Source organism: Nylanderia fulva, unplaced genomic scaffold, assembly GCF_048542155.1.
Source record: "Nylanderia fulva isolate GAGA-0341 unplaced genomic scaffold, ASM4854215v1 Scaffold5, whole genome shotgun sequence".
NCBI classification, from domain to species: Eukaryota; Metazoa; Arthropoda; class Insecta; order Hymenoptera; family Formicidae; genus Nylanderia; species Nylanderia fulva.
Window position 1 is genome coordinate 5,409,867 of NW_028190587.1, and position 24,317 is coordinate 5,434,183.

At 38.2% G+C, this 24,317-nt stretch overlaps 2 protein-coding genes across 2 annotated transcripts in view; one reads left to right on the forward strand and one right to left on the reverse strand.

Annotated features, from left to right (window-relative positions):
• LOC114941715 (uncharacterized) overlaps window positions 1-24,317 on the reverse strand; it is a 236,864-nt gene that overhangs the window by 193,507 nt on the left and 19,040 nt on the right. The window lies entirely within an intron of this gene.
• Window positions 1-24,317, forward strand: part of LOC114941713 (discoidin domain-containing receptor 2) — a 150,875-nt gene that overhangs the window by 109,481 nt on the left and 17,077 nt on the right. The window contains exons 7-12 of the mRNA XM_029316803.2: window positions 1,874-2,081; window positions 14,321-14,660; window positions 15,899-16,089; window positions 16,358-16,539; window positions 20,782-20,904; window positions 23,394-23,503. Of these exons, the coding sequence (XP_029172636.1) occupies window positions 1,874-2,081; window positions 14,321-14,660; window positions 15,899-16,089; window positions 16,358-16,539; window positions 20,782-20,904; window positions 23,394-23,503 (1,154 nt within the window). The remainder of the gene's footprint in view (window positions 1-1,873; window positions 2,082-14,320; window positions 14,661-15,898; window positions 16,090-16,357; window positions 16,540-20,781; window positions 20,905-23,393; window positions 23,504-24,317) is intronic.

Sequence of the window (24,317 nt, forward strand, 5' to 3'; positions counted from 1 at the left end):
TGAGACGAAAACATTATCGATCCTCGTTGTTGGACGCCAAAAATTCTACTATCTTTCAACTAAATAAACCATTCGATTGCCGTTTGCCCAAAATAATTTTTTCTTTTTTTTTTTAGAACACTCTTATACTGCATACGCACAATAGAAAAATATCGATTTTTCTAAAAATTTTTACTAAAAATATATTCACATAAATCTAGTTCAGAAGAAACTTATTTATCGCTCATGAACTTGTATAGTAACTCGATAACTTTTAGAGAACCACCACTATACAAGTTCTTATACGCAGTTCTGTCAGACACAGATATTATATTCCTTGACAATCAACTTTACGCGATATGATATTCCTCGCTCCAATTCCGACGAAATACAGCACACACAGAATTCCTCGACAAATTGCTCGCTGGCCATCGTGGACTAGCGTAAGCTAAGATAGGAGGCATTCAAGAACATGCTTGCGGTATAGTCACGGAGTCCAGCGTTCACTTAAGCCCCGCGGAAATTATTCAACATTAATCGAAACTTACGGAATTTCGGATTATCCGCCGCAACGTCATCATTGTGATCATTGTCGCCAGATATCGGGAATTTCAAACGGCCCGGTGACTTGCGAATATTCAACAAGCACTTTGCACACGCGGCACTGTTTGCAGATACGAAATTATTTAGACAATCACGCTGCGCTTTCCCACATCGGTATTTCCGCGATGACGTTCGATCGTCCATATTTCAACGGTATATACCTTCGCAAATCCTTCGCGAAAAGAAACGTTATAAATCGTATATATGCGCGGCTCCCTTTCTTCTTTCACGAGCGACTTGAAGGAAATAATATTTTTGTATAAATTTTATATAAAAAAAAGGAACAAAAAACGCGCATAAATTCAGGGCCGAGCAAGTATATATATAAATATATATTTTTTTATATGAATGTTATCTCGATGCTTTTACTAACAAAAAAAGCCATGCGACTTTGGATAATACTTGGAATAATAGTTGATTTATGGTTAGATCATATACTCCATCGAGAACTTTAGGGGCACATTAAACTTTTATAACATTCTCAAAAGTATCACAGTTTTTCGCTTCTCGCGTGAAAACGATTCACACTCTACTTTGTCTGTGAGAATCTTCTTTGAAGGTTTTCGAGTCGAATCTATCCATCAACGTCAAAGCACGCTGGTATTTTATCTAATATTCTACGGTATAATCCGTTTTATTTCATATCAGCCGGAGCTACTCTTTTAACCGTAGGAAGAATAATTTTTTTCTTGTCGACGCGACTATAGTTTGCGGTTAATCGCACAAATTCGACGATCAATATCGGAATCGATTGCTCTCGGTCGCGCGATTTTTAAGGGCCACGATTTCATCGGGGAGTAGCAGGCGGGGTAAGGGCCTGCATTCCGTGACGACGGAATTCCTTTCCTGTCAGATCGTCGTCCATGGATTTACGAGCACGAGAAAGTAGTCAGCCCTGAAAAATGCTATCCGCGGTCAAAAATTTACGGGCGCGCGATACGGTTGTTCAGGAGCTGAAAAAGTAGCTCGGAGAGGCGGAATAGGAATTTTGCTGTTGCGAAATACGTACTGTGTTTCCTCTTTCATGCCGACAAGACACTCATGCGCGTAATACGTACGATAAATTTTACTTGAACGCTTATTCACTGCATAATCCGTACCATTACCTTTCTCGACTCTAGAGTTATTTATTAATAAATATTTTCTTCGAATAAATATATATAGAGCTATATAACACAACACGTGTATATCTTTTTTTTTCTAAGTCATCTATTTCTATTTATCTATTTATGTAGTACTATATACTAATTTGCATTCAAGATATTCAGAGTTTTTGGTTTTCGAATTACAGGTGTTTTCTCAAGTCGACATACTCTTCAGTATTGGCGGGAAATATTACACAGGAGAACCAATTACATACACTTACATGGAGGACAAGATCTTTGAGACTTCCCGAAATATTACGATCAAACTTCATCATCGAGTTGGAAAATTCGTTAAGCTAAGACTCCATTTCTCGGATCGATGGATCATGGTCAGCGAAGTAACCTTCGATTCTGGTAAGACAATTAATCGTATCATAAGATATATTATTTTTATTTCGGAAAAATAATTTCATATTATCTCTCTCTCTCAATTTTTTATCAAATGCATTCAAATCAGTCATTATTAAATAATTTTCTATCTATGATTATATATAATTATTCTATACTTTTATATACTCTTAATTAATATTAATGATATAAATCTCAAAAATTATTAAATTTTTCATTAAAAAATATTTCTCTTAATACATAAGACGGCAAACTTTTCTATATATCTTCAGCCTTTATAATATGTATTAAGGAAGAAATAATAACGTCTAATGAAAGTTTAAAAATGTAGGAAGCACAGCTAAACGTATATCAGACGTAGAAAATTGTGCGTCATCTTTTTATCCGGAGAAACGCGGAGAGTCGGAGAGAAAAACGTAATGTTTTCTCTTAAGAAATTTATGAAACTTTATTGTGCAGTCGACTCACGCGCGCGCGCGCGCGCGCGCAAGCGAGCGAGCAAAAGCGTTCGATACAAACGTACAGTTTAAATTCAATGTTCAAAATCTCCATAATCGTGATCGAGACAACTAGGGCAACAGAAAATTTATTCGTTCGATGTTTTACGGACGGTGGTGCGTGGGAGGTAGAACACGGCGCGTAACTAAAAAGAGATGACGCGATACGTCATTTAATTTCACTGAATCCATCATCTCTCGTCCATCTATCCCGTGACAGCGTCCAGCAGGACGTGCCTGGCCGAAATTCTGGAATACATTAAAACCCTCGAACGAGAGAGGATATATATATTTCTACGCTGATCCGCGCGCCATAACGGACAAAAACAATGGCTGGCACCGAGAGAGGAAAAAAAGAGACGTGGAACGTCGCATCGCGCGGCGGAACTAGGGACGAAAATTTCTGCTCGTGACGCGAAATCGTTTCATGGTACCAGCCTCCGTAACCAGAGAGATGGTCGATGGAGAATGTATTTCTTTTTGCGATTCTGCCATTTCATTCCAATTCGGCGCAACCAAACCCGCATCCCTCCTCCGTCTTTGCTCCCTCGGAACAACGATTGCCGCCTGTCAATCATCGAAAAAATAAATCTCCAAGTTGATTTAAACTGATACGTGCGATAATTGACAATGGTTTATCGTGTATATCGTGCAGCTATTTTAAAACGGACGGATACTTGGGAGAAGAGGGAAACATATGGAAGAGAGGCATGCAATATAATCTATACCACCTGTCTCCTTAAGTGGCATCTCTCCGGTTTTGACATCGCGCGTACAGAAAAATCGACTGCGATTCGATTTAGCATTCACTCGACAGAAATCAACTTCCCTTTTCTTCACGATCGGTTTCCCGGGGAGGATAAGAGAACGCGGTATAGCGTTAGACAGAGGGAAGGCGCTTTATCAACGAAGATATAAATCGCGGGGAAGGTATGTCTCCATATCGAATGCGCGCGATTCTGAAAGCGACTTTCGCCTCGTCCCACCCGTTTCCGCGTTTCCGCCTGATTTAACACGGATTCGATAAAAATCGCATCTTGCGAGGAGTTTATCCGCGTTTACAAGTGCGCCAATGTCGAATAAAAAGGATTTATAATCACGGGATAGAACCTATGAGAAACGATGTGTCAGCGATATCAGCATATTATAATATATACTGCGAATATCTTGCCGCGTAAAATCCTTATCGTTAAATGTTATATCTAAAATTTGCATACGGTTCCATTAATAAAATTGCAAAGAATTATATCGCTGTTATCTATTTGCGCGATAGCGCCGTTATTACAGAATATCGCATAAAAATTTCTCTCGCGACAAAACACATATCTCGTCAAATTGTACCACAAATTGTCACGCATTATTGATCTGAAATAAAATTAAAACCGACATTTCTGGAACATGTTGCATAGTAAATTACGGCACGAGTAGTTCTTAGAATGTGGAAAGATCAAGTCATGATATTTTTAACTTTGAAAAACTTGGACATACATGCTCTAAATACGTATATTTTAATATCTATTAATTGACAGTTCAGAGAAACGAGACGAACTCATATAATAAATTAGGTCAAACGTACAATTATACCGCGAAACTGCATAGTCATACTTCCTTATCTTTTCAAGCGTCACCTTGTTTTGCATAAAAACGAGAAAACTTCCGCTCAGGATAAACGAGTGGAACGAACGATCGTGACTAAACGAATTCGTAATAATAATTATCGATTAATGCCACACAAAAATAATACATCTGCTTATTTTGATAAAAAAACGAATAATATTCTATATACTTCGACCAAAAACATTTCTTCCTAATAATAATAGTTCTAAAAAAGATTTGCAATTTTATTTTGATATAAAAATCATTTACATATAAAATAGATATTCATAATTAATTGATTAAATCATGTTGGTTAAAAAGATCGATAATATTTTCTTTTCTAATGTAAAAAAAAATATATATATATATAATATATATATAAGAAAAAACAAATAAATTTGTCGATCAACCTCCAATACACAAAAATATTTTTCTATTATATAGAAAAGCGCGAATTTACATTTTAATAAAACGATATAACAATAACGAGATGAAAATTTTCGTAGCACTGCTCCTATATCTGATTTATAAAGGGACATATGGTAATTCCACGGGCTCAAAGTGTCACGTATTATGATACATAGCGAACGTTCTGCAGAAACGCGACACAAAGCTGGGAGATCGCGATCATTCCTCATCCTTTAAAGTCACCCTTCAATCTCCCCTGCGAAAAGAAGGGCTTTCGCATAGAAACGCACAGAAAAGCAGGTGAGCAAGTCATCGAACGGTTATAGGCGATACGGAACTTTCGATAAGTTTGGTACATATCGTCCATGTAAGGATAACTTTTAGTAGCTTTCGAAAGCCTCTATTATAAAGATTCACACGATGAACCGTTCGCTGATGTGACACAGCTTTGCTTTCTTTCCGTTCTATTCACGCACAGAAAAAAAATTCTTTGTTCGAGCAATAGAATAACAATGCAAGTTTTCATCTGTTAAATCCATTTTAAATCTCATGCCATTTGTATTTTAAATCTTGATGCAATATATTTTTGTATTTCTTCCATTATGACGACAAAAAGATCTCATTCTAGAAAATGAGTTACAACTAATGAGAAATACGAATTAATACAATGTTGAGAAAAAACAGAAGGTAATTTTCTTTACGTAAATTTTCGAAACGTTTTCGCGTTAATTGGGAAAACTGTATCCGTATGCATTTATATGTATATATACATGAATCTTCAATATGTATAAGTAATGAATCTTCAAAGAGATCATACTAATAATTCTGTGCAGTATTTCGTGCGGAAGTAACCTTAACTGAAGCAGGAAGGAACAGATTTTCTGGTTCGTTGACTGAAATTCAGTAATTCTGAGGAAACCGTAATCTTCGCATTGTAATGAGAAATTACGCGACGAACTAATGGGAGATAAGAACATCCTCGCTCTTATTCAAGGTATTTACGTACAAAGGGTCGTTTGCCGAGAGGACTTAGCGACGTAGCGACGAGATCATAAAGCGGGCACGAAACTCTTTACTCGTTTCCTTCTGCTCTCCGCTCTTTTTCTACGTCAAAGGATATATGCAAAAACGGCGGCGCAAGCCAGACAGCTCTTTTGCAGGCGCATAAAATACATTGCAAATCGTAATAAAAACGACGAAACTAACATGCTGAATATTCAACTGCTACCAATTGTGATCATTACGGTAATTTAATCGTGTCGATTGATTCTAGAGCGTATTAGGTTACTACGTATCGTGTTGTTCGCTTGCAATATAAATACCAAGCTTTTCGTGTAAACAAAAAGAAATTTATTGAAATTATATGTATATATACAGAATAAATAAATAATGCAGTGCGACAATTATATGGAAGAATTTGTGCGGGTGTATATGTGCGAGCGCACGTGGTCAATATTTATTTATGATGATATTAATTATGATACGTCACATAAACGCGAAACTATTGTTAAAAGCATTTAATGACAGCTACAAATTCGATATTTCTAGAAACATAAAATGATCGTTAAATCGAATCGTCATTCTTATTTTTTGCGCTATATTTCACGACGAACTCTCTACTCGTAAATACGATATTCTCTAGTTACGGTTATATAATTGAAAGCCAGAAAGAATTACCGATAACAATCGACGATGAGGGATGATCGGAAATTGTTCAAAGTATCCTTCGATAACAATCCCCGAAGAAACGTCTCATAGAAAAAAAAAAACTCGTACGCCTTCCGGCAAGAAACGTATTCATAGACAACTATGAACTATTACTTGTAAGATAATAATAATAATATCCAACTACTCAGCTCTCATAAGAGAGCATTTCCTGCTCCTGTTCAAAATATTCACGTATAGGTTGTTTGTCAAGCGGATTTACCAACGAGATCGTATAAACCGCGGGAGGAAATCTGAAACTCTGTCCCTGGTACATTCATAACGCTCGTCTTCCTCGTGCATTACAGTATATACCATCGAAATACGCCTCTTTCAGAACGGATTCGCGTAGATGTGAATGTAACGTCGTGACGAGAATGTCGCACAAAAAGATCCGTCGATTAAAGCAAGGAGCGAAGAATAGATATTCGCTAAAATGACTTGTACAGTTACTAATGATATGCAATTACTGAGGAAAGTAGCATCAACTTTTACATAATATCTTGATCATAATTTTAACAATTATTAACTGCATAATACCACCAGCTGCATTATATTAATTTTTATATTAATATACATATAATTTATTATTATTATTATTATTATTATTATTATTATTATTACAATATTATTATTATTATTATTATTACTAAAAGAGATTCAAATATGATTTTTTCTTTGGGAAAATTGAGAATCATGAAAAAGAATTTCGAAGTTTGAAAAGTAAGTAAACTTTAAAGTACGTTGCATCGATGCATCTTATAAAGTGACGACGAACATCGCGAATCCCTGCATGTTCGATGCAGCGATCCATCGTGATCGCGCCTCGTTCAATCTTCGTTCTAGCAATTTAGTCGCGGCCTTGCTCGGACAGGACCGTCGTACAACATCCCTTTTGCCTTTGACCATCCCCAGAGCCGGCTCGACAGATAATTTCGGTGCGGATTTCTTTTTCGCGTGAAAATCGTATGCGCCGAATCCGCCCTTCATTTACGAAAAGGACCGGGGACGGACCGAAGCAACAGAAGACGAAGAAAAATGATGCGGGCTAACGACACACATCCCACGAGTATGACCGCTCTCTGACGGATGTTTGTAAATTACAACTGTCGTGTCCGCGAGGGAGGAAATCGTATTCCTGGATGGGATTTCGAGCTTCCTCGTGGGGATCTCTATGGCGAATATGGTAGCGAAGTGAGAGAGAAGGGTTTCGGTAGCGTGTCGTTATGATATTTCAAACGAATGCTCGCAACACAACTGTGAAATGACGTTATGAAGACGTAAATGTATAATACCGGTAGTACTATATCTGCCCTCATTCAAAAATCACAAAGCCTCTCCTGTGATTATTCTGGTTTTACAATTTCTTTTACGTTGACAAATTTTATGATACGACAGTTATATTACGACGTATTTTTACAATGTAAGAAAGTAATATAATAGTAAAAAGGTAATCATTTTTATACGTTTAAAAAGCGAGCGAATTTCTTTTGAATATTTTCCAAAGATATGCGGAAAAAAAATCCAGATTTATATATAAAAATGAAAATATTACTAATTACATTAATAAATTGCGTTAACCTGCAATCCTTTCTCCTCTTCTTCCGTAATTATAGAGTTCGTAAAAAGAGAACGAAAAATCTCGTTTCAACTTACAAATATTTTATACTCCGAGCGTTTGACGAGTGACCCTCTTTATGGAAGAATCGACGAGGACTTTCAAATCGGATCCGCGATTCTCGAGACTTATAGATATATCCGCGCGGCTGTCGCACCCGGCACAAAAGGAACTCGTTAAAAGTTTATCGACCGTCGTTCGTATATTTTCTCGCAATTTACCGGCGAGGGATCGTTCGATTCCACTCCGAGAAAGATGGATAATGGATGCACCTCCGGATGTAGTCGGAAGAGAGAAGATAATGGATGCACCTCTTCCTTTTCGCATAGGCCCTGCAAGGATTTCTCATCCCGTCAGTCGCCTCCCCAATGTCGACTGATATAATTGGACAAAGAAATACGAGAAGACTAGCCATGGATTTTTTCATAAAATCAAAGTCACCGCATCTCTATCTCTCACACAGACACACGGGCCGTCCGTAGGTTTTTTTTGTACTTTGTTAATTTTTTAAACTCAATTTTTTTATTATTTTTATTTTTTTCATATTAAATGCAAAAATATCTTTTTAATGATTCTAAGAGGGGCCAAATGCCTTCTCTTGCCCCCAAATTATATACATCCATTTTTTCACCCATGAAAAATGATTCACTGTGAGCGATCGCTCACACTATAGCGGTTTCTTAAATATTTCAAATATAAATAGTGTCCCTGTCTCTCTCATCCTCTCTTATATATCACGAGTTCTACCCCAGGACTTGGTGCTTCGAGCGTTATCGGAAGAACTCCCTCTCTCATTGGACCAACTTAAAAGCGCTCTCTCTCTCTCCCTCTCCTTCTTCCGGTAGTCGATTATTAATTGACAAAGGCAGGAGCGACGCGAAAAATGTACTTAAACTTGGCTCGTTAATATTATCCTTATAGACTACACCGCTCTCTGCGTAAAGGGTCGCGGCGCTCCTGGCGAAGTTAATTTATCCTTATCGGACGGGGATTATTACCGCGTAATTATTCGATGTTCTTGCGCGGCTTTGTAGTATAACCAAAGTATCGGCGGTATACCCGATAACGACTAACCGGATACCGAGCCAATCGTTACGCTTATTTTTAAACAGACGCGGTTCAAATTCATTATACGCTTGTGCAGTCGCTCGGCTTATCGATCACATTATTTGTTCGAGAACGCAGCATCCGCGAATTGTTTGGAATCCTTTAATCCGCAATATCGGTCCGCGGTTCCACCCACGTATTTTCGCGTTTTTCTTTTTTTATCTCATTGTCTTTGGATGTCGCGCATCTGCTTACCTAGTTTCAGATTACAATGCCATTTCTCTCGATTAATAATATTACGAATATCTCCTATCCATGGGCATTCGCAGAATTTTCTCCAGCTTACTTTTCTTGTTGTTTTCATTTTTTATATTAAATATGCAAATAAATTCCAACCCTAAAAATTAAATCTATGGCTCTTTTAATCTAAAAATAAATAAGTAAATAAATGGCAATAAGAGCCTAGCACCGTTGGAAAGGCGTAAATTTGATAAGAAAAAACACATAAAAAAAAGTTCTTGATTTTTCATGCATGCAATACAAATTCTTAATTTTTGTACTAATTCCAAGTGCAAATGACCCCTGCTCTTATCTCCTTCCCCTATATACATTCGCAATGTGTGTGCCTACGGGATATGTGGATCGATGCGGTAATATCGTGGCGATAATATATCACAGGTCAAGGATTAACTCATGCACGGGCTAGTTTCGAAAGTATTGACCTACTAACAATCATACATTATCTCTCGCCTCGACGCGCGATTATTTAGCATGTAAACCGTCGCATATGTGCCACGGCACTCCACGACGGTGTGACCCGAAAACAATGCTCTCTAAACCACGTCACAGCGTTATCCCGCGGGAATAAAACAAAGAGCGCCGATTGCCGGTGACATCTGACGTGATCGGAACACCGACGATGGTCGGGCTTATCCCCGCCGTCGACGGGAAGATTCTCCGATCCCAATTAAGATCAGCCCCGGAGATCGGGAGCGAGGTCACGAGCGAAACGAAGCTCCGGCAATTTTCAGCCCCGAAAATCAGTTTAAAAGACCGACGAGCGAAATGTCGGCGGGCGCGAAGATCAAGATGCCGCATTAGTTGCATTTGACGTCGAGCGTCAGCTGCATCCGCGCCGCATTTGCACATGCACCGTGTCGACGTCCACGTCGTCTTGTCGTCGTCGAATCCTTCTCGACTTGTAAGCTGCGAGGCAAAAGAAACGCGAGCAGCGAACATGTGCGATAACGAAGACGAAGACGACGAGGACGAAGTCTCATCCCTTTTCTTCTTCTGTTTTTGCTTTTATTTTTTGTTTCTTTTTCTGCGTTAAATAGAAACCAAGAAAGAGAAAACATGACATTTCGTTGCGTATCCCCGGACGATAATTTATGTGTGCAAAATTCATAAGTTTCGCAGCCCACCCCTGTCACGCAACATCCTGATCCAATCGTAAATCTAGTTAGGTTCCAGACCAAAGTATATATACAGCCGGAATGCGTCTCGCTCTTTCTCTCTCTCTCTCTCCCTTTAACTGTTATTGTTTTGATGGCGAAATAATCGCGGGGCGCAACGTGACGCTATAATTAAACGGGTAGTCGTGGTATCGCGTGGGTTCCAGCGCGCTTTGAAAAATATTTATTCGAGACGCGCTTACCGGATAATTCGATGCTAATTTCATCTATCGGCTCCAATTGGACGTAAATTAAATCGATCGCGGAGATTTGCTTCGTTCATCGAGCTGTAAAAGCTGCACGTTCTATTTTTCATAACTTTTTTGATATTTGAAAACGCGTTTTTTGCATATTATAAATCGAAAAGATGTATGATAAATATCAAATCTAAAATAAAATGGCTTTCTTTTATAGAAGTAAAAAACAAGATAAATGTTTTTTTTAATTGCGTAAAATATATTTCTTTTATATTTGATGTAAATATATATGGTATCAAGATGCTATCACATTTTTCATAATTATTAACAATCCATATAACGCCGGTTATATAACTTTCAAATTATTCTTTCAAGAATTATACAAGTTATTCTCATTAAAAGGACAGTGCGCCAATCATTAAACAAATCCAATATAAATAAAAGCATCACAAGATATTTTTTCTGAGAATTACAGTAGTAATTATATTCTTGTTTTCTACCGTGTGGTAACGCAATTTATCATCTATCATTATCATTGCAAATTTCGACATCGCACGTAGTCAGTAAATTCTATTAAGATGGCGCGGTAATCCTGACACCTCCGCAAAAGCTCTTTTCCCGATTCAATTCCGGTCGACCACCCACCGACATAAAGAATGTTTAATATCAGATTTCATATGCGGAATCGCGGCTCTCGTCGGTGAGCTCGTCCTGCCGACGTGAATGACGCTCTCGTCGAGCCAGCCAATATCAAACGCGACGACAGCTTTGTTTCCGCCCGGCGTAAACCCTGCTGGGAATTTCGCGACGGAATACCGCACGCGGAGGGATGGTATAGGGTAGGTTGCGCGACAACGAAGCTCCGCCGGCGTGATTTCCTCCTTTCGGATCTCCTATTATCTCCTAGGCCGGTCCTCTCGCGCGCGCATTACGAGCCCGACTTTCGGAGAAATGTTCCCGCCGACGATTCGCGGGAACCGCGCGTCGGGATTGCGTCTGAAGAAATTTATATTCTCGCGCGCGAGCGCTGGATATATCCAAAACGACTCTCGCGGAAAATGCAAGAGGGGTGTGAGAGCGCAGCCGCCTCTCCGCGAAAACGACCCCCGAGATTTCTTCTCGCCCCCAGAGATCTCCCTTTCGCGAAAATAAGAGCACGCATTTTTCTTAAATTATAAAGTCTCGCCGCGACGTAAAAAGCGGACCGTCTTTGTGAATTGTTGAAGATTTTTAAATAATGTTTAAAGTGATGCTCCTTAGGTGTCTCAAGTTTATAGCGACATTAAATTTTTCTCTATTTCTAGGGAAGAGATATTCCTAGTTTATATTTTAAACGATTACTTCGACCATGATTTTTTTAGCTAAATTATTTTTTAATTAGTTTTGAATAGATATTAATAAAATCTTTATTTCAATAATTAATTAATATAATATTGCATGGAGAATGAGAAAGTTGCAATAATGGCTTCATATCAAATTTTTATCAAGGGAAAGAAATCAATTCCAAGTTATCTGAACTGCCAATCAAATGTCGATAATTATGAGCTCATTAGTCGATCGAGTAAACATCGCCAGGAGCAAAATGTAATTTCTCTTCATATTCATATGTATCGTTTAAAATTATTTCCTGATTGCTAATGAATTGCTAATGAATTGTTAGTTGTTACTAATTAAAAATATACCAGTTAGCCACGTTGCCCATATGAGACATTAAATCATTCGATAGAAGTGGTGTGAGAGAACTATATACACTAAACTGCCGATGTTCGTGACATGATCGGATATTTATTTGATTTACTAATATGCAGAACGTAAATATAAAATATACTCTGGTAGAATTCGTAATTATATGATAGTACGTTTGACATTAAATATTTCAATTAATTTCCTCTTACGACACATATGCAATTTGCAACAGGATCATATATTATGTTAAAATTCTGCGAAATATGTAGACGAGCAGAGTTTTAGAAAGATAATCCGACCCAATCTTGCAGAAATTGCATCAAAATGAAGTTATTTTACTGCACGTAAAACGACGAAATAGAGTTTTCGTAGCGCGCTTCTGCGAAAAAAATTCAAACAAGAACTTGCTGAAGAATTCCATACGCGAGTGTGCTACACAAAAAGGTTTCAGCTGCAAACTAGGAAGCTGTACCGCTGAATCTGTGCACGTTGCTCCCGTGTGCGCGATTCTTTTTCGTTTCTTCCTATATATGTTATTTCTTGTTCTACCGACCGGGCGCGTAAAGTACAATGACAGGAATGGGTGACACCATATTCGCCGAAAAATAGGACCGCGTCAGTCCTGACGAAAATAGAATTTAAAAATCGTCTACCCGTCAAAAAGTAATGATTTAGAATATTACATCATTTAAATAAATAAAAAAAACAAGCTAAAAAGTATTATTTTCTTAACAATATATTCAAAATTTAATTTTACAAAATAAAAAATCAAAGCTAAAACACGAATTGAAGAAAAAATATTGTGTTATATACGAATATGTAATATCAATGCACTTTTTGCATTAAAAGTAATCCTTATCAGTAATACATTTTCCTCATTTCGTAATTATTTGTAGCAAGATGAAACGTAATCCCCTTGCCTTGTGACGAGAGAACGGAAAAGCGTATCATATCGTTTTTCGTTAAAGCGCATTATTAAACACGAAAATGACGCGTATAATTACGCTCCGAAAGAACAAACAGCGGGAGTTTAATTACGCAATTTTTGTGCACAAAACAGCCCATCGACAAAAGCGTAATATAATATGTTTATATGATGAAAGCCCCGCCGGTCTCTTTCATGCGATATCGCGATGATAATAAATGGGGAACGTTATCTCTCGCGTTTACGAGAGAAGTGAACCAAACGACCCTCCTCGTAACGAACTTCGTATATCCTAGCAGTATCCTTAGTTAAGTCGTACGTCAAAGCGCATATATAGGTTAATTATGCGCTCTACATATGCACCCGCACGTCTATCTCGCGCACGTACAAGTTTTGTAATCCTTGGTCCTCAAAGGTATAGATCTTTGCGTGTATCTTATACACGATTAGGTTAATCTGTGCGTATATCAGATGTGCTCTTTTATGAGAAAAGCGTGCTACCGTTTGTTCAAGTTTACGTCAACAGTATCTGTATTGAATTAAACGGCAGAAGAGAGAGAGAGAGAGACAGAGAGAGAGAGAGAATAAATCTATTATATTTTTCAGTAATATAGTTGTAGAGATTATATATATGTTCATCAAAGAGTTTAGAATGTACATATGAAAAGCTTAAGTAATAGATTATCTAATACAAACAGAACAATATAGCGATCATAATAATAACAAAGATAATACCGGATATGTAATAATAATAATAATAATAATAATAATAATAATAATAATAATAATAATAATAATAATAACAATAATAATAATAATGATAATGATAATTATTAATTGCAAGCGTACCACGATAATTATAGATAATATTACAAAGCATTACAGTGTATCAAATTTCACTGAACGCTGCATTGGACATTTATAGTTTGTTCAGTATGAGTTTAGAAAATCATGCATTGGAAAATTAAGATATAAAATATATTCGAGAACTTGTTGCAAATATATGTATATGTTCGAGTAACAATTAGTTAATAAAAAAATTCATACCAAAATATATAATTAAGATATATTTCAAAATTATTGTTATTATCTGTTCTGTTTTTTTATTTTCAGACATAGCACACGGGAATTTTACGCCCGAGGAGGCACCGACAACCGAATCGCCGATTCAGAGCGACGTCTTCGTGGAGAAGAATGGCGCCGCCGAGGGCGAGCTTCCGGTTTCAACTGCGAAACACGATGACCCTACGTACATGGCGGTCGTGATCGGCGTGCTTTCCGCCGTGATACTTTCACTCGGCGTGGCGATATTTCTGATTGTCTCGCGACACAGGCAACGCAAGTGCTTCGCCAGTCCGATGACCGGCAAAGCCCCGTCGCATCTAGGTTCTACCTGCGCTACTGTCGAGAAAGGCGCGGCTTTGATGGCGTATACCCTGGAGGACGATGAAAGGTGAGAGAGATTACCTATCACTTGATAATTAATGCGAAAATAAACGACCGAAGGGCAAAGCTATACCAAAATCGATACGCGGTCTTATGTATTATTCTATAACAATATTATCAATGCAAAAAACGGTACTAAAATATACCTACAGGTATAATTCCCTCCAATCTCTAAATGTATTTTCAAGCATTAATAAAATCTCATTAGAGTTTATTAAAATATGAATCGTTAAAATACATTTATAAAATGTATTTTTAAGCACATTAATAAAATCTCATTAAAATTTATTAAAATATAAATTGAAAGTATGAAAATATAAAATAAAATCCAATATAAAAATAACTCTTAATGTTGAAAGTCATATTGTCTTTCGTCCAAAATATGAAAATCAATTTGTCTTTGAATAATTATTATTGTCTAATAGACAACCTTGTTCATTACGCGATTACGAATGTCTGGATAGGCAAATATAGGATCACGCGAGAGAAAAAAAAATTATTGGGCTTTTGCATTCGCGAAGCTAAATGATAGTGCACGATCACCCCGTACACGAGGCCGCGTATTCCTCATTTCTTCCAAGTTTGTGTCCGCTCAGGACACGCTCAACACGATGACGGAAGCCGGCCTTCCAATAAACTTTCCATCCACCACGCTCGTTAGCGGACGTCCAATAACGTCCAATAACGGACATCCTCGGGCAATATATCGAGTTTGTGCAGCACGAATGTCTCCAGAGAAGATCCTCCGGCCGCCTCGTAACTCGGAAGCATCCCGCACGAGCTTCGGCATCGATCCTCCCCCTCTGCATCCCCCTTCAACCCCCTGCTCGCTTTGTGCAATCCGATATTGCAGTTGCGAGAGCTTCGAACCAAAAGAGAACGTGTAACGTGCAACTTCAAGTAGGCGTGCGAATGTTACGCTTGGGTCTTTGATGGACCGCGCGCGCTCCGTACATGCGATGCTAAAATTCACAAGTAGAAAATATGCTGCTCCTAAAAAGCGAGAGCTGCATAATTCGCAAAGTCAAAGTTTTACCTGGCTACATTTTGTATATACACAAGGTCCTCTTTTTAAATGTCGTATATACAAATCATATTTAATATTACGTTTGACAGTTTGTATAACACATAGACATGTTAAAAAGGACGTCGTAAAAATTGCAAGTGCAAGATCTGAAATTAAAAAAAAGTCGAAGCGATGTAACGATATGCTTCATTCTCGAATCGGAATCCTTTCTCTTTCAGATACGCGGGCGGTTCGCTACCGACTTTGCCGCGCGATCTCGGCAATCGTCTCCTGGATATCGTAAAGTTGGACGATTACCAAGAGCCGTACCAGGCGCTAAAGTACGCGCCGTACTACAGCTACAGCACCGTCGTTATGGAGATGAAAGACATGATGCTGAACAACAAGGGCACCAACATCAATCACTCAGGTATGCGGCGCTCGAACGCGCCTACACCAATATCTATACGGCACGTATTCGCGATTACGCACACACACACACATACATACATACATACAGAGATACGCGCATCCTACATATGTATACGTACACCATCAACTCACACATTCAATCGCCGCGGCTCCTGTGCCAACGGCGGTGCACCCACATACGTCCCGGCAACAAAGCATTTGCTCTGACCGCAATCAATACACCATCCCCTTCTGCGCTCGCTCCTCCTTTGCTATATCATCCGCAGCGGTGTACGCGAATGGTGCAGTTGACACGTCGTACGATTATGCGGTACCGGAACTCGGCACGGTGCCTCTGCTCAATCAGGACGCCGGCGCCGGCCGCGGAGCGACCGTCTCCAGCGCCACCGGTGATCAGGACAGCCTCTTCTCCAAGAGTTCGCGGGCTGCGAAGACCGAGGACAAGAAGGTGAGTCGCTCGCAATCCCTATCTCTATTCTTTTTACATAGTTGAAACATTTCTGTTAAATTTAATCGATAATATCACATGTCCCAAACAGTCGCAGAAATTTTTGTGTTAATTTAACATAATATAAAATGTGTTAAATGGAGACACGAATACTGTGTTAATATTCTAACACAAAATATATGCAAAACTTGAAGTAATTTCAAATAAATTTTGTGTAAAATTAACATAATTTTAATTTAAAAGTTAACGAAAAATATGTTGATTCTAGAGTTTATCCTCCCCACTTATTATTTTTTCTGTAAATTTTAACGGATAAATCTTGTCACAAATAAAACATTTATTATGTAATATTAAAAATAGATGCACATTTTTACACCCTTTTTCACTTGTTTTAATAATTTAACATTTAAGTTCAATTAGCACAACAGCAGTATGTTGACTTAACACATGAATGCATCAAATATTTAACACGAAAATTTTAACGGGGATCGTTTTTAACAAGAAAACACAAATTTTCCAACTGTGTACGAATTTAATTTCACATTGTTTAATCTGCACTAATTAACGATGAATATATATGTATATCGAAAAAGCCCGACAGAGACCTAGAGCTCACGATATAAATCGAAATAAAAAAGTTGGCAATTTTATAATATGGAAAATAAATCAAGGTAGAAATATTTATATTATAAGACTATAAAAATTATATATGTATAATAATAAAAAAAAATCCAAAGAAGAATTAATGTATTGTTAAGATAAAAATGGAGCAGAACGAAATATGTTTTTTTAATTGGCACAAAATATGATAATCGCAAATATCGCAAGAACGATCGAAAGTCAACGACATTAAAATTCAATGACTGACGCCGACTGATCTTACAAATAGCTGTGCATAAATAAACAACCGAAAAAAATGCGCATGGTTGACGCGGCAATAAACGTAACTCTCCGACCTGGACGGAGATAAATTCACAATTAATAATTTAAATCAATATGGTGGAACGAGCGCGGAACATTTGGGGCGGATATACCTCCCGTGGGTACAGTATAACGTAGCTCGTATCCAGAATGCCAGAACACTGCACGAGGGCGGAAAAGAGCGCAGGAACCCCTCCGGGTCGACATGAAACACGCGAGACGATCCCCTGGGTTCTCCATCGGTATAAAAAGAATCACGGGATCGCGGCCGAAGGTCAATTTAAAAGCGCGTGATCGATACTGACAGATGCCTTTTTTTCGTGTCGGCCATTGATAAATAGCGATACCGATCAGCTGGAGATCGGCAAACATTCCGTACGATGCAGCGAGAGCTCTCTACAAAACGTCCGTTCGCATTTATGCACCTTTCATGTTCGGAAATAATAGATCATAAAGATATCGTAGTGATCAAATCGTATTATTCCTTCTATCGCGTGATTATCTACGTATACGAACACACATTTGATGACTACATTGCTATATAAAAACTGTTGAAGCCTAATCCAACAGAATAATGTTTGCAAAAATCACATATGTATTTTATACTCCCAAACTTTTTAAAATAATTTGTAGATTTTATAATTAATCTATAGAATCAAAAATGTTTAGTCTATTTATATTTTTTCGAGATTCAATGTGTTAAAATATTGTCCACTCGTCCTGTTAAACAAGTAATCCACCATTCTCAGTATTTTTATGAATATTCTTTAAAACAAACATTTTTATTCATCTCTAGTATATCTGTGATATATAAAAAAAAAAACGATATCTCTATTACGCTAGTTTTATACTACACACTGTCGCGAAACGGAAATAATTAACGCTGCGATCTCCGCGATCGGTTCCCGCGAGATATCATCACTGTGACAGAAACGACACGGGAGCTCGGAGAAGGATAATTGGAGGGAACTACCCGAATGGCGATGCAAAAACGGCCGGCGTGTAACGCCCCGTTCTCTGCTTAGACAATAAATCGCTATCGCGGTTCGTCCGACACGCGCCGGAAATAAAGCCGGGGACTGCGACGTAGTCAACGCGGGCGTCCACGATGAAATCGATCGATCGATCGCAGTCGCGGCCGGCCTGCAGTGAACGAACTCGACGTCGACAGGACGCGTCGACAGGACAGGGGGCCCTTTCGCGGATACGCTGCAACCCTCGTGGAATGTATCATCATTACGCGGTCCGGCGGCTTCCGGGCCAGTTCGCTCCGTTAATTGCGGAGAGAAAGCGCGTCGTGTAATCACGTTTTCAACCGTCCCCAGCCTCTAGCAGCCGAGTGTCGACTCGGTCGACATCACAAAAATATTACGCGATAGGAATTGATTTCATGACCAACCTCCCCACGATGTGGAGTATCACGTATCGGCGAAAACACACGGCTTGTACATACCAAATTTTATGACGCATTGGATAATTTTTTTTGTTTTAAGTATCACATGTGTAGCTCATTTCTGATGGATTTTACAGGCGACAAGCATAATAACATCGCGTAGGATATGCATTAAATATGAATTATTTTCACCGGATTTAATTGGCTGATTATATATTTCATACGAATAGCTTTATTTGCCTATAGACGCGTTTAATTTTACGAAGAACCTAGACAATCACAAAAAACGAAATATATCTCGTATAGAAAAAATTGTGAGCTCTAAAAGTTTGTGACGATTTTTATTTCGTATTTGTTTCACGAACGCGAGGAGCGAGATTCCGTCGCTCGTCATGATTTAGACAATCAAAATGTCTATATTTTTTACTGTCAGTGTTTGCTATTATCTAAATAAAATTATATAGATGATCATCTAGATAAAACTTTGGCGTCATCTTATCTTTATATAAATAATAAAAAATATGTATTATCTATATCTGTATCTTAGAAATAAAATATTATCTTTACCAAATTATCTCGAATAATTTTCAAATAATTTTGGTTTAGAATCATAACACATAAAAATACTTAAATAGTAGAACTTAAGCAGTAAAAATGCGATAAAAATGTATAAATAAAAAAAAATATATATACATATATTTTTATATACGCATTTTATAATTTACATTTTTTATAACTGTGTTTACATAAGCAGTCTTAAAATTATTATATAGAAAATTATCTAGATGAATCACCATATAATTTGATCTAGATATATTTAAAACAAAATCATCATCTTATCTAAGATGAATTTACATATTTTTATCCCATCTTCATCTATAGTTAATTTTACAATCATCTAACCACAACACTGTTTACTGTAATAATCTTGATCGTAAATATATTCTCTCCACGATCGAAATTTTACACATTTATTCGAGAAATGTAAAGGAAGAAAACTTGATATAAGCATTTGCCGTCCTGTTCCACGATCGATTCCCTCAAAGTCATGAATGCGAACAGCTTCTTCACCGTCGAGTGAGTCCTTTCTATGCGTCAGGCTACACGTGTGTCCCGTGGATAGACACATCTGGTATCGCGGTTTGTGTATACGGTTTCCGCGGCGTGAATCGAGATTGATCCGAGCACAATGCTCGGAACGGGACGCTCCGGATCCGAAAGTGCCCGTGTCTACGTCGAGACGTCTGCGCATGATTGACATCCGACAGCGCCACTCGAAACAGTCAAAACATTTCACCCCGCGTGTCGCGTCGGAGTCTGGCCTTGACGCTTCGTAGCAACGCCAATCATCCTTCTCGGTGGATTCACTGTTATCCGTAAACCGACGCATTCGACATTATTTCTTTTCATATCACTCTCATTTCTGATAGCACCGAGTTTTAGAAGCGAGTCTCACGTATATCGTCCCCCTACTTACGCTACGAATTCATTAATTTTCATACAACACTTCACAATCAAGATGCAAATTGCGCTGCATCAATCTTTGCAAAAATTCACAAGTAGTAAAATAATAATTCAACTTGTATCTGTTTTTACGTCATTCATCTAAGAGCGTTTTTTCTGATGAAAATCGAAGAAATACCACATCCTATCTGACAGTCTGTCGGCTTTTACGAATCGACAATAAGTTCACGATCAATGGAACACTTGTAAGTCATATTACAGGTCTGTGCGCTCCCTTTCTCTCTTGTACGTCCGATAATCCGCGAAACGCGAACGCGAGGGTCAAAGAGGGCAAAGCCGTTCGTCGAATGACGGTCGTAGATCTTGCGATACCTACGATGCGCCCCAGCGCGACTAGCGTGATCATAGATCGTTGATTATCGTCCGGATAGCTCGCACAATGCATTTGCGCTTTCGTGTTGCAGTCGCCGACTCAACAGGAGGTACTCTCAGCCCTGAAGAGACGTCTGGAGCAGACCAGCGTACCGCTCTTCCCACGGCATCGCCTTCGCATGCTTTCCAAGCTCGCTGAAGGGGCCTTCGGAACGGTAATGACATTGTTATTACATCCGCGAATAATAAGTATATATTTTTCCAATCGGTCACGGGCCTCTGAATAGCACGATGTATCGTTTAGTATCGCCGATCAGTTGGAATTAATTAATAAATTCAATTTATAATATAGAGAACCTGAATTCTTAACTGTTAATAAATTCAGATTCACATATGAAAAAGGCTAGATATTAAGGCACAGATATTAAATGCAAGCAAATTATTTTTAAATTCGAATTTTTAAATGCAAATCATAAGTATATATTTTTCCAATCCGTCACGGGCCTCTGAATAGCACGATGTATCGTTTAGTATCGCCGATCAATGGCAATTAATTAATAAATTCGATTAATATAGAGAACCTTAATTTTCTTAACTGTTAATAAATTCGGATTCAGATATGAAAAAGGCTAGATATATATTAAAGCACAAATATTAAGGGCAATCAAATTATTTTTAAATTCCTCTATACTTATTTTGAACATTTCGGTCCTTCCCTCAGCATATCAATTAGTGAAAAAATCCACCTGTATAAATCCACATCCTTATCCTACATTCCTAGCAAGTCCTCGCGCAACAAACGAAATGGAGAACAAGGATACGTGGAATTTTTTTAATTAATTGATATGCTCAGAATGGTCCAAAGGAAGAATTAAAACATTCAAGATAAAAACTCTAAAACATTCAAAACAAGTACAGAGAAATATAAAATTTTAAATAAATATAATTTAAATAAATTATATTTTAAGTATTTTAAATTATTTAAATAAATATTTAAATAAATTAAAAATATTAAATAAGTAAAGAGGAATATATATTGCACCCAATAGCCGCGCTTGACTTCTACTAATTCTTTTCATATCTGCATGAATTTGTATATCAAAAGTTTTTACGATTTATTTATTTTAATACTTTAACTCTAAAAATTTGCAAAAATATCTAACGATTAATTGCTGTGTATATACCATCTAATTAATACTATTCTCTGAATTGCTTTGTGAGAATTATTTAGACAGAAAAAAACGTCAATTTATCACTTATATAAACAGCATTTTGTCTATCTCTCGCTTTGAGATACATGATAATAAATTGTAAAATAGAAACATTTGTTATACTGTTTGAACAATTTATCAACATCGCCGCGATTGCGCTTACGCGAGTGGAAACAAGTTCGAACTATTTCCTGTAAATTCGCGATGCAACGTGTCGTTGCCTCCTCCGTCGGGGAGGACGATCGCGAAATCAATCCGTTTGTTGGCCATCCGGGCGATTCAACGTGCGCCGGATGCGTAACAATACGTCCATTAACGAAGTGCCTGGAACGCGTTATTCTTCGTCGACACAATGACGCCTCGTCGCGTCAGGGGTCGTCGAGGATAATCAGTTTAGAATGCGTTACAGGGGCTAATAATTCCCCTTTGTTTCCCGCCCTCCCTCTCTTTCTCTCGGTACCGAACGACGCGTCGTTAATGACGACCCGGCGAGGAGGATCGTCGAAACACTCGCTTCGTTTCGCGCAGTTCACCAGTTGCCGCGTCAGAAATCCGCGGGACCGAATGCATCCGCATGCACGCGCGGTTGTGCGAACTTCACGCGAGATCGGACACGTCGATCTCTCGCGACTCGGTCTACATACGAAATCAATTGTCTTCGTCCGGTGGGAAATCGTCGAATCTCTTACGCGCAATATCGCGGAAGGATATACAGCGGTCGTGGTGCATTACGCAATGTGCATACGATGATCGATTATTATTCTTAGTTGCCTCTCGAAAGCTACGGTAGTATCACTGGAATCTGCATTTTCGCGTATTATTATTCGATGAAAGAAATACATTTTATTTTCTATCATACTGAGGTAAAACATTGTTCAAAATTGTTTTCTTAAAATTATAATAAGAGTGAAAGTCAATCAATTAGCTTGTATTCACTTGAATGTTTTTGTATCAAAAAATTCTACTCTAAATCTCTTTAAAAGTAAAAAATTTAGAGGTTGCAGAGAAGAATATTAAATATCAATCAATTAGCTTGCGTTTATTTAAATTTTTTTGTATCAAAAAATCCTATCCTAAATCTCTTTAAAAATAATATGTTAAAGAATTCAGAGGCTACGGAGAAGAATATTAAATATCTCTTCTTAAATGTTCATCTGTGCAATTTTCTGCAAGTGTTATGCAATTATCTTTAATGTTGAAAAAGATTCCCCAAGTCTGTGCTTCGTATAATTGGAAAGCTAGATGAAAGTGTATATGTATCACTGCACTTTCGTGCGCAAAGTTATTATTATTACTGGTATATAATCGGACGACATACGGATATTAACAATGAACGGAGTTAATAAAAAGCTTGACTTATGCAAAGTCACGTACAACGATGAGATTCGTCAAAATCACAGAAAATTACAGAATTTCGGCCGAATTTCCCAAATTTATCCTGGTCATTTCTATGCATATACATAACGCAATTCAAACAAATTATGCCCATAAAGGTATACGTGGCGGAAGCTGAAGGGATTCCGGAATACGGAACGACGACTACCCTCGGCAAGCGACTCGTCGCCGTCAAGTTTTTACTGCCGGAAGCCAGCGAGAAGGAAAAGTGAGTATATACATGTCTGTATGGAAGCCGCAATTTACATTCCGTTTCGTTATAGCGACGCTCGATTGAGCGTGTATGCTTTCCTCTCTCTAACCCGTTTCCTTCGTATACACGATGATAAACCTTTTAGAGCCACATAGAAAAAGAGAGAGAGAGAGAGAGAGATATGTTTTCTACGCGCGGTTACGATTTTATGCAACGTCCATTCTTATATCGACCGAAAGAGAAATCGTGAGTTACCTTGCCTTCGTAACCGGAACAGAATCGATAGCCGATCTAAACGATGAAGAAGAATAAGGTGCGATTTTCAGAGCGCATCGGGAGAGACAAATTGATCGCAAAGCTCAATAAATCAAGATGCATGTTCGAAGATCCTACAGATTTCTTATGCATTAACCGCGTTCTTCGAATTTATTCCGAGCGCGTTTAGAAAAGCGTCTTACGATGCTGCACATCTGATTGCATATGCATTGATTGAAAAACGCACAATATGCTAACGGAAAATATATTTTCATAAAACCCGGGACTCGCGCGCGTGTGTAATATAAATGCAATGGAAAAATGCTGCGATCGAAAAGGAAGGGAAGCGATAAATTAAATTGCACGCTCGCAAGGGACTCCTCTACTCCTGGGACGCGCGATACATCAAAAGTTTTAAGCTGGAGAACGAGCGGTCACTCCGTATTTTTTCGGCAAACGCATCGGGCCGAAGAAGCCCCGCGGCGGCGAAACACGCCATTCTCGGACGATCGTTCTCGCGATTATCGCGTCGGACATCAGAAAAAGGCTAGTTCGATTCCGCGAATGAAACGGA